The 13,699-nt window shown below is 49.3% G+C and overlaps 1 protein-coding gene across 1 annotated transcript; it reads right to left on the bottom strand.

Moving 5' to 3' along the window:
* Window positions 1–338: 338 nt before the first annotated feature.
* LOC134403936 (acrosin-like) lies at window positions 339–12,712 on the bottom strand. The gene is made up of 5 exons (XM_063134478.1): window positions 12,477–12,712; window positions 8,850–9,099; window positions 6,737–6,922; window positions 1,605–1,847; window positions 339–854 (listed from the first exon to the last, which is right to left on the bottom strand). The coding sequence occupies exons 1-5, from the start codon at window positions 12,710–12,712 to the stop codon at window positions 339–341; spliced, it is 1,431 nt and encodes a 476-aa protein (XP_062990548.1).
* Between the last annotated feature and the right edge of the window lie 987 nt (window positions 12,713–13,699).

Below are 13,699 nucleotides of genomic sequence, written 5' to 3'. Positions count from 1 at the left end.
GGGTTCATCATACTTGCTCAGTTTACAGGGTACTTCAGAGGTCCACCACGTGAACGTCTGCCCTGTTTTCTCTGCGGAGGGCCTCCTCCGAGAAGCAGCATGGAAACAAAACGGGGTGTCCGCCATTCACCCATTTGCCCCCATGCTGCGCACCGCCATTAGGGCGTATGCAGGAGCAGGAGGTGTCGGCCGGCCCCAAGGCTGTGGGCCTAAGTCGACCCGGCGGTGTGTGTGGAGGTGGGCAGCTGCACACGGTGTAACAAATATAAATTTATTTCCTTCTGGATTCGATATATAAACTGCCACAGGCGCTCCTCTTAGGGACTTGCTAGGACTTATCAACAGATTTTCACGCCGCAGGTACTTGGGGGTTTTCCTTCTGTTTGCAAGGTCTCCTCGGCCTCCTCAGGCGGGGCCGTGGCTGATGGCTGCCCTGGATTCTGGAGAGGAGCCACATTGGCTTCCTCTGTGACTTCCACCTCTGTCAATTTCGGCCATGCGTCACTTTTCTGCTTCCTTATGGTACGCAAGAAACCCTGAAGAAGTTTAAAGAAAGTAGCCACAGTGCTGTTGGTATCCAGGAGAGTGAGTAACTGGTGTGGGGCTTCAGGTGCAGGGGCTTCGGGCTCCGTGGGAGACGGTTCTGGGTTGGGTTGCGGTGGGACCTCGATCTCTGGTTGAGGCGAGGCTTCAGGCTCAGGGGCTTCAAACGCTGGTTGAGGTGGAGCTTCTGTCTCAGGTTGAGGTGAGGTTTCAGGCTCAGTTTGTGGTGGCGGAGGGGGCTCCGTATGGGGTGGGGGAGGGGGCTTGGTATGTGGAGGGGGATGGGTCTCGGTATGGTGAGGGGGAGGGGTCTCGGGAGGGGGAGGGGGAGGGGTCTCGGTATGGGGTGAGGTAGAGTGATGGGTCTTGGTATGGGGTGAGGTAGGGCGATGGGTCTCGGTATGGGGTGGGGTAGAGTGATGGGTCTCAGTATGGGGTGGGGTAGAGTGATGGGTCTCAGTATGGGGTGGGGTAGAGTGATGGGTCTCGGTCTGGGGTGGGGTAGAGTGATGGGTCTCAGTATGGGGTGGGGTAGAGTGATGGGTCTCAGTATGGGGTGGGGTAGAGTGATGGGTCTCAGTATGGGGTGGGGTAGAGTGATGGGTCTCGGTCTGGGGTGGGGTAGAGTGATGGGTCTCAGTATGGGGTGGGGTAGAGTGATGGGTCTCAGTATGGGGTGGGGTAGAGTGATGGGTCTCGGTCTGGGGTGGGGTAGAGTGATGGGTCTCAGTATGGGGTGGGGTAGAGTGATGGGTCTCAGTATGGGGTGGGGTAGAGTGATGGGTCTCGGTCTGGGGTGGGGTAGAGTGATGGGTCTCGGTCTGGGGTGGGGTAGAGTGATGGGTCTCGGTCTGGGGTGGGGTAGAGTGATGGGTCTCGGTCTGGGGTGGGGTAGAGTGATGGGTCTCAGTAAGAGGTGGGGTAGGGCGATGGGTCTTGGTCTGGGGTGGGGGATGGGTCTCAGTATGTGGGGGTGAAGTGGGCTGGGGCTGGGTTTGTGGTGGGGTTTGGGGCTGACTGGTGGTCTCAGGTTTTGAATGAGTCGTTGCCACGACACTGACGGTTGAGGGAGGCTCCGTTTGAGTGTGGGCTGGGGCCGGCGTGGTGGGCGTGGCCCTAGGCGTGGGAGGTGGCTGGGGCATGGGGCCGGCCCAGCCCTTCACCCAGCTGTAGAAGTGCTGCGTGGAGGTGTAGACCCCTGGCCGGTACGCTTTGCCGCAGCCGTGGCCCCAGCTGGTGATTCCAATAACCCAATATGGCTGAGAGGTCTCTTCCCTGCACATGAGGGGGCCGCCACTGTCTCCCTGCAACAACACAGACAGACAGGAGTTTGCATCTGACTCAAATACAGGGAGGGCAGAGCTGCTCCCTTGGGTGCCTTTGAGAGGACGATGGCACAACTGACCCGATGGACAGGCCAAAGGGATCGGTCCCTGCCGTCCCTCTGGCGACGAGGGCAAGGATGCAGACGGCGCTCTGTGGGTGAGCGGGGGACAGCTGGTGCCTCGACTCTCCCCCTGGAGCATGGGGAAGAGGCAGCCAGAGTGGGCAGAAGGAGCTCTCTTGCTGGTGAAGGCCGGGGGCAGGAACCGCTTGGCAGCCCCGGGGGCAGAGCTGGGCAGCGCAGCTCTTGGAGGGGTCTGCAGGCAGCGGCCTCAGGGGTACAGCCACGGAGGCTGGAGGGGTCAGTTTGCGGGGAACTCCCATCTTCTCCAACTGCCAGTGGTCCCCGGTATCCGCAGCACGTTGTCAGGTTGAGCAGGATGTGCTCCCCAATGCTTGCTCTTTGCAGACCTCCCACAATCATCTGAAGTATGAAGGCCTGGCAAGGGATGGAGAGGACGGCCTTGCATTGGGACCTTGCCGGGGAATGGACTGGGGGAGACGTCCATTGAAGGTGTGATCCCATGCATGTTCAGAAAGAGAAAAAAGGCCTTCGGTTCCCAGCATACCCCAGCCTTTTTTTCTGTCTAAACATGCATAGGATTGTGGCCTTGACCAGGGTGGATTCCTGCATTGAGCAGGGGGTTGGACTTGATGGCCTTGTAGGCCCCTTCCAACTCTGCTATTCTATGATTCTATGATCACCTTTAAAATGTGAGGGAGAGATGGCCTGTCAGGGAGGCAGGGCAAGAGCAAGGGGGACCCTCAGCCCGTGAAAGGAGGAGAAGCAGGACAGGGGAGATGCGTTCCTACAACCTTATCTCACTTTCATCCTTGGTTAAGTGGATATATCAGGTCCCCGGTAGAAAGGATGGACTTCCCAGGTCCCTACAGCAGGGGTGCAGAAAGCGCGGCCCGCCCAGCCATTTGCACAGCAGCTTGCCAGACGTGGCGACAGCTGCCGCTGCGGCATTTCCTAGGCCTTTGCTTACCTCCGATGTCTCACAAGATCAGAGAGCCGCGAAGGAATCCCTTCATAGCACGAGCAGTGCTAAAGCAGCTGTTGAATCAGGGCCGTTGGGGAAGACAGATGGCTGTTGGAGCCCAGGCGAACCAGAAGCAGCCCAGACCGCTGCTTTAGCACTGCCCCAATATGTGTGTGTGTGTGTGTGTTCCCACACTCCAGTATGTGTGTCCCCCCACCTGTGTGCGCACATGTATTCATGTGTGGTCCCTGGAGCCCCTGGCAAAACCAGATTTGGCCCTCAAGGCCACTAAGGCTTGTGCGCCACTGCCTTAGAAAACCACAGCAGGAGATCAACTGGTGTTGGGTTGAAACACCCTAGGGTGCCACCTCTTGAGTAGACCAGGGCTGTTGTCTCTGGACAGCAACCTTGCAGCAATGACTCTGGCAGGACCACCTCTGAACTGGGAACCAGTTTCCAGCTTACTCCAGCTTTTTATTAATTTTGCCTGTTGAACACCAAAAATAACTATCAATTGAATGTGGATATTTCCTTTCACAAAAAGGCCGGGGATACCTGTTGTTGCACCCAGGTGCTACTTGTGGGCTTCGCATTGGAGCGTCTGATTGGCCACTGTGGAACAGAATGCTGGGCTAAGTTAATGGTGGTCTGTTGACTGTAAATAAGGATTGATGCTGGGCTAGGTTGCCCCGTGGTCTGATCCAGCAGGGCTCTTCTGATGTTATAGAATCAGGCTCAAGCGATCTGCTTAATTCTGGTTTCTAAGCTTGCACTCCAATGCACTGAATGAAGTGGGGCTTACTTCCAGGGAAATATGCATGGGGTTGGGCTGTGAATTGCTCTTCCTTTTGACACAAAAGGCCTTACGAACAGAGAAGGGGCAGCTCAAAGAACGTTCAGGGAAAGGCTCCCAAAGAGGGATGTCCGTCACTGGGAAATCCAGTCTTTGGGGGGCTTCCCAGACTTCTGTGGCATGCCTCACTCAGCTCGCATTTACAAGCAGAGCTGCATGTTTTCCCCAAATTCCGGGAACTTTTTAATGGTTTAAAAACAAACAAAAAACATTTGCAGAAATAGACCTTTTTGCAAATAGTGGCAGCAATTTGCACAAGTTTTGCAAATCGTGCCCTAAATTCGTGCAAATTATGCAAATCGTGGTTGCAATTTCTGCAAAGGCCAGCTGGCCCGCCTCACAGCTGACTGAGTTTATTTATTTATTTATTTTATTTTATTTATATATCGCCCCACAGCCAAAGCTCTCTGGGCGGTTTACAAAAGTTAAAAACAGTGAACATTAAAAAAATATACAAAATTTAAAACCATCAAAAATATAAAAACAACAGTATAAAACAACAGTTGAGTCCGCTGGTGGAAGGCGGAGCGGCGTGCACGGGGCCAAGCCAACGAAAGCTCACCAAGCAACACCAACAGCACCCCCGATTCCTCTGACACCCCTAGACCCTAATGACATGTTTTTATTTTGGGGGAGGGAGAGGCGCTAAAGCAATTCTAGCTCAGACTTGCTTGCATAAATTCAAATTTCAATATACGTTTGAATTTATACCACATTCGCAATTACAAATTGCACAGTGTTAAATTTAATTTTGCCTTAGAAGATGCTAAGAAGGCTGTTTCAAAAACAGCGGGGAAATGATGATGATTTTTAGTTTATTTATTTTTTGCCTCAAATTCCACGAAGGCCGCTACATTCCAGTAGGGCTGTGCACCGTTTCGGATCTGAACCCCGAATCCGAAACGAATAGGGGTGTTTTGGACCATTCTGAAATGGATCCGAAATGGTTCAGCTGAGGTCTGAAATGATCCGAAGTGGTTTGGATTGATCCGAAACGTTTCAGAAGTATTCGGAGCTTTGGACACCATTTTAGCTCAAAACGTGTTTTGTTTTGCCATAGGATTACATTGACCTAAAGAAACATCTATAACTTTTTTATTTTTAATGATAGAACAATGAAATTTGGTGAGCTTACAGATATCTTAGAGATGCTTATGTGTGTCCAATTTTAGACAGATCTGTATGTTGGTTTTCTTGCAATGAATTTTTAAAAATGTGAGTTCCAGTCATTTCAAAGTGCTATAACTTCCTCATTTTTCAAGAAACACGCATATAACTTTGCATCATGATAGAACCTAAACAGGGCTTGATGCATGGCAATTTTAAAGCACATGTGCACATCCGCTAATTTTTAGGATTATTTTTAAGATTTTACCCTCAAACCATCCCCCCTTTTACAAAAATGCATTTATCTCTGTCACTTTTAAAGGTAAAGACATGTGACTTGGCAACCTGATAGACTTAAAATATATCCGTAGGCATGGCAATTTTGAAGCACATGGTTTCATCCGCTGATTTTTAGGATTTTTTAAAAAAGTTTGAGGTTTTAAAATTATTTTTTAAAAATATGCTGTCATTTTTTACAATACACACCTGCAACTTTGCAACATGATAGAAGCTACACAGGGCTTGATGCTTGGCAATTTTGAAGCATGTAGGTTCATCCACTGATTTTTTGTGATTTTTTAAAAGGTTTTGCCATTCCCCCTTTACAAAAATGCATTCATCTCCGTCATTTGTAAAGGTAAAGACATATAACTATGCACCATGCTAGCCTCTAAATAGGGTCTTAGGCACCCCAAGTTTGAAGCATATTGGTTAATCCCCTGATTTTTAGTGAATTTCTACAACTCAAACCTCATTGAGGACTAGTATCTTGAGAGGTACTTCCCCCACCCCCCAAGAGAAATGAAATTACAGATACAGACCTGAAAATTAGCACCATAGTAGGTCTTCTGAAGGGCTTGATGCATGGCAATTTTGAAGCACATAGGTCCATCCGCTGATTTTTAGTGATTTTTAAGGTTTTTAGGCAAGTTCAGAAAGCTCTGTGTGTATCGGCAGCCGTGATTGACAAGTTCTTACCTAAATTGGCAGGAGGAAGTACAGGCTGTCCTTAGTATTGCCTGTGTTCCTTTGAAGCTAAGGTCAGCCTGTACGTCCTCCTGCCAATTTAGGTAAGAACTTGTCAATCACGGCTGCCGATACACACGGAGCTTTCTAAACTTGCCTAAAAACCTTAAAAATCACTAAAAATCAGAGGATGGACCTATGTGCTTCAAAATTGCCATGCCTAAAGATATATTTAGAATCTATCAAGTTGCCAAGATATGAGTCTTTACCTTTCATGGAGATGAATGCATTTTTGTAAATAGGGGGATGGTTTGAGGGTAAGATCTTAAAAATAATCCTAAAAATCAGCGGATGTGCACATGTGCTTTAAAATTGCCATGCATCAAGCCCTACTTAGGTTCTATCACAATGCAAAGTTATATGTGTTTTCCTTGAAAAACGAGGAAGTTATAGCACTTTGAAATGACTGGAACTCACATTTTAAAAATTAATTGCAAGAAAAGCGATGTACAGATCTGTCTAAAACTGGACATGCATAAGCATCTCCAAAGTATCTGTAAGCTCACCAAATTTCATTGTTCTATCATTACAAATAAAAAAGTTATAGGTGATTTTTCAGACAATGCATGTCAATGGGGAAAAAAGGACGTCTGAATAGCGTTTTGGAGGTCCGAATTTTTCTTCGGATCCAAAACGAAACGGGGGTTCCCTGAAACGACCTGAAATGAAACGGGGCTGTTTTGGAAGGTCCGAAACGGGCTCCAAAACGAAACGGGGTGTGTGTGTCTGTGCACAGCCCTACATTCCGGTGCAGCGCCCTGCTTACCCTCCTCTGATTGCCCCCAAGGCATGAGGCTTCAGCCTCCAGGTGCAACCGCTTCCCAGAGCAGTACTTTACCTGGCAGCTGTCAACGCCTCCTTCCTCGTATCCTGCACACAGGTGGTGTTCTCGGATGGCCCCGTTGTACCAGCTGCTGCTGTTGCACTGCGCTACGGAAAAGCGATTGACTTTCGCTTCCTGCATGATATCTGATCCCAGCGAAGCTGTGGAGAATGGAAGGCAGGTGGTCAGCTCCCCTGTTTGCTGCACCTCCCCCCCCGACCTATCTCTGCTCAGTTTGACCTTGGAGTTCAGCTACACCTGGGTCCCTCAGCCATCCTAGAACGCGAAAGAGGCAGCCGCAGCTGAACTGCCCCAAGGGGCATTGAATGGAGGCAACCCTTGGTGGGGATTTTTTTTTTTCAGATTAGGTGGAATACGAATGTAAATAAATACAAATTAGTCCAAATACTTTGACTCCAAAAAACTATAATATTTCTGGCACGTCCCAAAGGATTCAGAATGTGCCTGCTACATGATTTGGAGGTAAGTGAGGCAGGGCTAAGGGCAGCCCAAGTAGGTCCAGGTAAGGATGTGGCATGGTTATTACTGAAATTATGGCATTTCTATCCCAGCAGGGAGACTCATGAATGCGATAAAATGGGTGAGCAACCTCAGGCCAAGGGGCAAAGCCCAAATGGGGTGGGATAGCTAACACCCTGGAAGACAGAGACAAACTTCAAAGTGATCTTGATAGGTTGGAGTGCTGGGCCGAGAACAACAGAATGAAATTTAATAGGGATAAATGCCAAGTTCTACATCTAGGAAATAGAAACCAAATGCACAGTTACAAGATGGGGGATACTTGGCTCAGCAATACTACAAGCGAGAAGGCTCTTGGAATTGTTGTAGATCGCAAGCTGAATAGGAGCCAACAGTGCGATATGGCTGCAAGAAAGGCAAATGCTATTTTGGGCTGCATTAATAGAAATATAGCTTCCAAATCACGTGAGGTACTGGTTCCTCTCTATTCGGCCCTGGTTAGGCCTCATCTAGTGTGTTGCGTCCGGTTCTGGGCTCCACAATTCAAGAAGGATGCAGACAAGCTGGAGTGTGTTCAGAGGAGGGCAACCAGGATGATCAGGGGTCTGGAAACAAAGCCCTATGAAGAGAGACTGAAAGAACTGGGCCTGTTTAGCCTGGAGAAGAGAAGATTGAGGGAAGACATGATAGCACTCTTCAAATACTTAAAAGGAGGGCCAGGATCTCTTCTCGATCCTCCCAGAGTGCAGGACACGGAATAACGGGCTCAAGTTAAAGGAAGCCAGATTCTGGCTGGACATCAGGAAAAACTTCCTTACTGTTAGAGCAGTACGACCATGGAAACAGTTGCCTAGGGAGGTTGTGGGCTGTCCTAGAAGCAGCTAGACAACCATCTGCCAGAGATGCTTTAGGGTGGATTTCTGCATTGAGCAGGGAGTTGGACTCGATGGCCTTATAGGCCCCTTCCAACTCTACTATTCTATGATTCTATGATCCAGAGGTCCCAATCCAGCCCTCCAGGTTCTCCAGATGGCTACGCCCCTTCTTTGGCCCTGCCTACTTTCCACCAGACACCAATCCTGTGGTGGCTTCCTGGCTTTTTTATGTGTTGTGTCCTCCCCCCCACCCCATTCTACAATTTGAAAATGCCTTTCCTACGGCTGAGCTACCGGGAAGAACTTTAAAATATGCTGATATTTGTGGTATTTTGGCCCCACGCCTTTGACCCACCGCCCTGCCCACCTCTTCTCTGACCTGGGATTCATGCCACGGGCTGAAAAGTTCAGTCCTGCTGTGGAAGAACCATGAACTAAGGGCCAGTGGAGGAGCCCAGGAGACCATTTTGCTGCCCTTCCCATCCTAGAATCATAGAATAGCAGAGTTGGAAGGGGCCTACAAGGCCATCGAGTCCAACCCCTTGCTCAATGCAGGAATCCATCATAAAGCATCCCTGGCAGATGGCTGTCCAGCTGCCTCTTGAAGGCCTCTAGTGTGGGAGAGCCCACAACCTCCCTAGGTAACTGATTCCATTGTCCTTGGGTAGGCAACATTTGTCCTTCTCGAGGCCTGTGCCCTGGCTTCAAGGCATGAGGCCCTCGGTGGCATGGAGGAGGGAGGGCCTTGGGTCCTCACCATGCTCTTTCAAGACGCCCCAGCCACAGATGTAGCAGTAGGTCAACGAGGACACCTGGACGGTGCTGTCGGGCAGGCACGCTGGCTGGATGTATTTGCTGCACGTGACAGGTTGGTCCAGTTCCATCAGGGCGATGTCATTGAGTTTTATGCCTGGCTTGTACTCCTCGTGTAGCACCACTTGCTTGATGTAGCGCACGTGGACCTCGGGGCCAAGCGACGAAAGCTTTGATGCGCCGACCACTGCACGCCAGTGCGGAAGACTCCTGGAGAGGCAGAGGAGGGGACAGGACATAGGTTAACCCCAGGCAGTGGTCTGATGGCCGGGCCGTACCGTCACTTGTGCAAATGGTCAGCACCTCCGCTGGAGGAAAAGTTAAGGCTAGTCGTAAATACCTCTTCACAGTTTCCAGGGTTTCAACTTAACTGTGCTGATTTGCTAAAAAAAAAAAAAAGGTTACAACAACTGGGATTGTTTAGCTTGGAAAAAAGGAGGCTAAGGGGAGACCTGATAGAGGTGTACAAGATTTTACATGGTGTGGAGAATGTGGCAAGGGAGACATTTTTCTCCCTCTCTCAAAATACTAGAACCCAGTGGGGTCATATCCTAAAGCTTTTAAAACTTGATGTTGTGCAGACTTCTACTGTTACTTTCTACTGTTAGTTTTACCCTACCCTGTGCCTGCTTACCCTACCCTGTACCTGTTTGCATTCTCTTCCCCTCCTTATTGTTTTACTATGATTTTATTAGATTGTAAGCCTATGCGGCAGGGTCTTGCTATTTACTGTTTTACTCTGTACAGCACCATGTTATTATTATTATTATTATTATTATTATTATTATTTATTTATATAGCACCATCAATGTACATGGTGCTGTACAGAGTAAAACAGTAAATGGCAAGACCCTGCCGCATAGGCTTACAATCTAATAAAATCATAGTAAAACAATAAGGAGGGGAAGAGAATGCAAACAGGTACAGGGTAGGGTAAGCAGGCACAGGGTAGGGAAAAACTAACAGTAGAAAGTAACAGTAGAAGTCTGCACAACCATGTACACTGATGGTGCTATATAAATAATAATAATAATAATAATAATAATAATAATAATAATAATAATAATAATAGGTGGGAGATCAAGGACAAAGAAAAGGAAGGACTTCTTCACACAGCGCGTAGTTAAATTATGGAACTCACTACCACAAGTTGTAGTGATGGCCATCAATTGGGATGGCTTGAAAAGGGTGTTGGATAAATTCCTGGAGGCAAATGCTATCAATAGCTATTAGCCTTGATTGTTGTGGGCTAGCTCCAGTATTTGAGGCAGTAAGCCTGTGTGCCCCAGTTGCTGGGGAACATGGGCGGGAGGGTGCTGTTGCACCATGTCCTGCTTTGTTGGTCCCTGGCTGACAGCTGGTTGGCCACTGCGAGAACAGAGTGCTGGACTAGATGGACCCTTGGTCTGATCCAGCATCAAGGCTCTTCTGATGTTCTTATGGAAAAGGTGCAACTAAAATGATTAAGGGGATGGAGCACCTACCCTATGAGGGAAGGCTACAACAGCTGAGATTGTTCAACTTTGGAAAAATGGAGGCTGAGGAGAGACATGATAGAGGAGTACAAAATTATGCATAGTGTGGAGAACGTGGAGGGGGAGACATACTGGAAGCCAGAGTCTTCCCATGAAGCTGATTGGTGACAGAGAAAAGGAAGGACTTCTTCACACAGTGCAGAGTTAAACTATGGAACTCGCTACCACAAGATGCAGTTATGGCCCCCAGTTTGGATGGCTTTAAAAAGGGGCTGGATAAACTCCTGGAAGAGAAGGCTCTCAACAGCAGCTATCAGGAAATGTGCTACCTCCGGTATCAGAGGAAGAATGACTTGTCCACATTTTGTTGTGTTGCAACCTAGAATTAAAGTGGAGTTAATTAGGATTTCTTCTCACTGATCTACACAAAACAGTCGTTGATGTCGAAGTAGGGAAAGAATCTGCATGCTTTACAAAAAGATTTACAAATACAAAAATGAGAGGTCTTGATTGCATAAGTATTCACCTCCTGTGCGGTGACATCCCTAAATAATCTCTGGTACAACCAAATGTCCTCAAAAGTCACACAATTATTTGAATGGAGTACACCTGTGTGCAATTCAAGTGTCACATGATCTCAGATAAAATACACCTGTTTCTGGAAAGCCCCAGAGTTTGCTTGAAGCAAATGTAAACAAACAGCATCACGAAGACTAAGGAGTTATCAAAACAAGGGCCAGGATGAAGTTCTGGAGAAGCACTAATCAGGGTTGGGTTATTTAAAAAATCCTGAACTATCCCCCGGAGAACCAGTAAATCCATTATTACAAAAGAGAAAGAATATGGCCCAACCATAGGGTGACCATATTTGGGAAACCAAAAAAGAGGACACCTAGTGTGCGTGTGGGAAAGCAGCTTTCTGAGTCCTGCAGAAAGTACGTTATTCCCCCGCCACCTTAAAGAACCCGATTGGAGTGGAGGAGGGGAAAGGATTTCATTCTGCACCACCACCATCCACTCCAGTTGGGGCCTTTTCTATAATGTCCACGAATGACCCACTTTCCCTTTTAAGACCTCAATTGGAGCTCGGGGTGGGGGAATGATGTGCCTCAAGAAAGCATGTCATTCCCTCCTGCCATGCTAATGGCAGCCTTAAAGAGGAAGGTGTGTCATTCCAGGACATTATTGAAAATTATAGAAAATCCCCCCTGACACCATGGAAAGAACAAAATCCAGGACAAATCCGGGGAAATCCTGGCAGTTGGTCACCCTACCAACCACGACTCTGACTAAAGAAGGCCATCCACCAAAACTGAGGTAAGGAGGGCATCAGTCAGAGAAACAACCAAAAGGCCAACGGTCACTCTGAAGGAGCTGGAGAGAGCCACAGCTGAGATGGGAGGAACCGTCCATGGGACAACCGCCACCTGGACACTCTGTAAAGCTGGGCTTTATGGAAGAGCGGCAAGAAGAAAGCCAAAAACCCATGTCAAATTCCATTTGAATTTTGCCAAAAGGCATATGGGAGACACAGCAAACATGTGGGCAAAAGGTTCTGTGGCATTTTCTTTTGTCTCTCCTGAACCTACCGGTCAATCAATGTCCCCGGACAACCTAGAGTTCTAGTCCAGGCGGGGAAGAGATCATTTCTCTCATCGTGCCATTCATAACTCTGTTTTTCCGAACTGAAGTCTCTAACCTCAGATCTGTATTTCCAGCTGAGTTGTGTTGGGAGGAGAGGGGAAATACCCCTCACTGTGGGGTTGGGTCACTTATCCAGTAGGCCTGGGGGGGCTCTCAAAGTCCCTCTCCCGACAGGTTTCAGATTTCAAGGTGGAAAATCAGGGCTGCTTTAGGGGGTTGGACTCGATGGCCTTATAGACCCCTTCCAACTCTACTATTCTATGATCTCATCTGAAGAGCGTAGGCCAAGCGCCATTCAAGGTCGTTCTGAGCAGTGCCACCCCCACCACCCACTGATGATCCAGCCCAAGGAATATCAAGATGCCCACTGTTTGGTCTGGCTCATGGCGGTCCCTCCATACGGTGGGTTGGGCAACTTTCAGGCCGGTGATGTCTCCTCTGCCACACCGACCGGTTGCCCTCACTCACCTTTTGTTTCCAAAGCAGTGGGCTGCTGTGAGAACCCACCGGGCCGTGATGAGGGAGCCTCCGCAGGTGTGCTTGTGCCCTGTTATCGTCGGGAGCTGCAGGCTGACGATCCACGGCCAGGCCCCCGGATGGGCATCGATCCCACCCACAATCCGTATGCTGCCGCCGTGGTCCAGCCCCAAAGGACGTCTTCCACAAACACTGGAAAGAGACATGGACAGAGATTCCTCACTCATAGTCTTCTCTGGCACGCAGGCCACCTCAGGGCAGCTAATCTTTCCACTGCAAGTGACTGAGGCCCAGCTTTCCTCTCAGGGTGATCCCTGGCCTCCTCCTCCTTAGACAGTGTAGTTCTAGACCTTTATCCACAGATTCCATGGTCTTCTCTCCCAGGGATGAATTGCCCTCCAGGGCCTCTTTGCTCCCCAACCTACAGCTGGGTTTCACACTGGAGAGTCCTTGGTTGTTTTGGCCAGTTCCTTCCCCCTAATGCCCTGTAGGCTGTTCCGCACACACCCAGTTCTCTCCAAGTAGGATTGCACGCTGCCATTCTCACAACAATCCCAGCCACCACCACCCACACCCATTTTTCTAGGCATGGCCCTCTTGCACCCCCGTTCCTCTTGGCTGCTACTCTATGGCACTGTTCCAAGGAATGTCCCATGCACCGAGCATGGTGCTCTGGCGCATAGGAGCCCTTCCTTCCTGGCTGACCCAGATCGGTTCCCGCCACTTACTCGCACGTATCAACTATGGCATGACTGGACCAGACAGTGGCAAGGATCTGGAGTGGAAGGAGCACCCATCTCATCCTCCTCGTGGCTCCAGATGCTTCTCCTATCACCACATTCTCCTGGGACTCCTAACATCACAAATGCACGGATCCCGGCCGCATCCAATCAGCACGGAGGCAGTATGACATCATTCAGAACACACTGCTTCCTGAATGCTCTCTTTTTCCTCTGGAATGTGTTGGCAGCATCAATAGAAGCCTCTGGGCCAGGAGCCCAAGCTGAGGGTGCCTTGGGAGCCCCGCCGAGGAGCAGCCCATGTCGTGGACACGGCAGAAAGCGCTTCTTTCTTGGTCCTAAACCAGGGGTGGGCAGAGGGTCGCAAAGGACAATGGGTGGTAGATCAGGGGTTGCACACCCGTGTGCATGCACACACACATACACACCCGAGCTTAGCACACAGGGATGGAGAGGTTTAAATCCACATGTTCA

This window comes from Elgaria multicarinata, chromosome 9 (genome assembly GCF_023053635.1).
Source record: "Elgaria multicarinata webbii isolate HBS135686 ecotype San Diego chromosome 9, rElgMul1.1.pri, whole genome shotgun sequence".
NCBI classification, from domain to species: Eukaryota; Metazoa; Chordata; class Lepidosauria; order Squamata; family Anguidae; genus Elgaria; species Elgaria multicarinata.
Note: the sequence above shows the minus strand (reverse complement) of the source record. Positions and strands in the feature narration are given on the sequence as shown.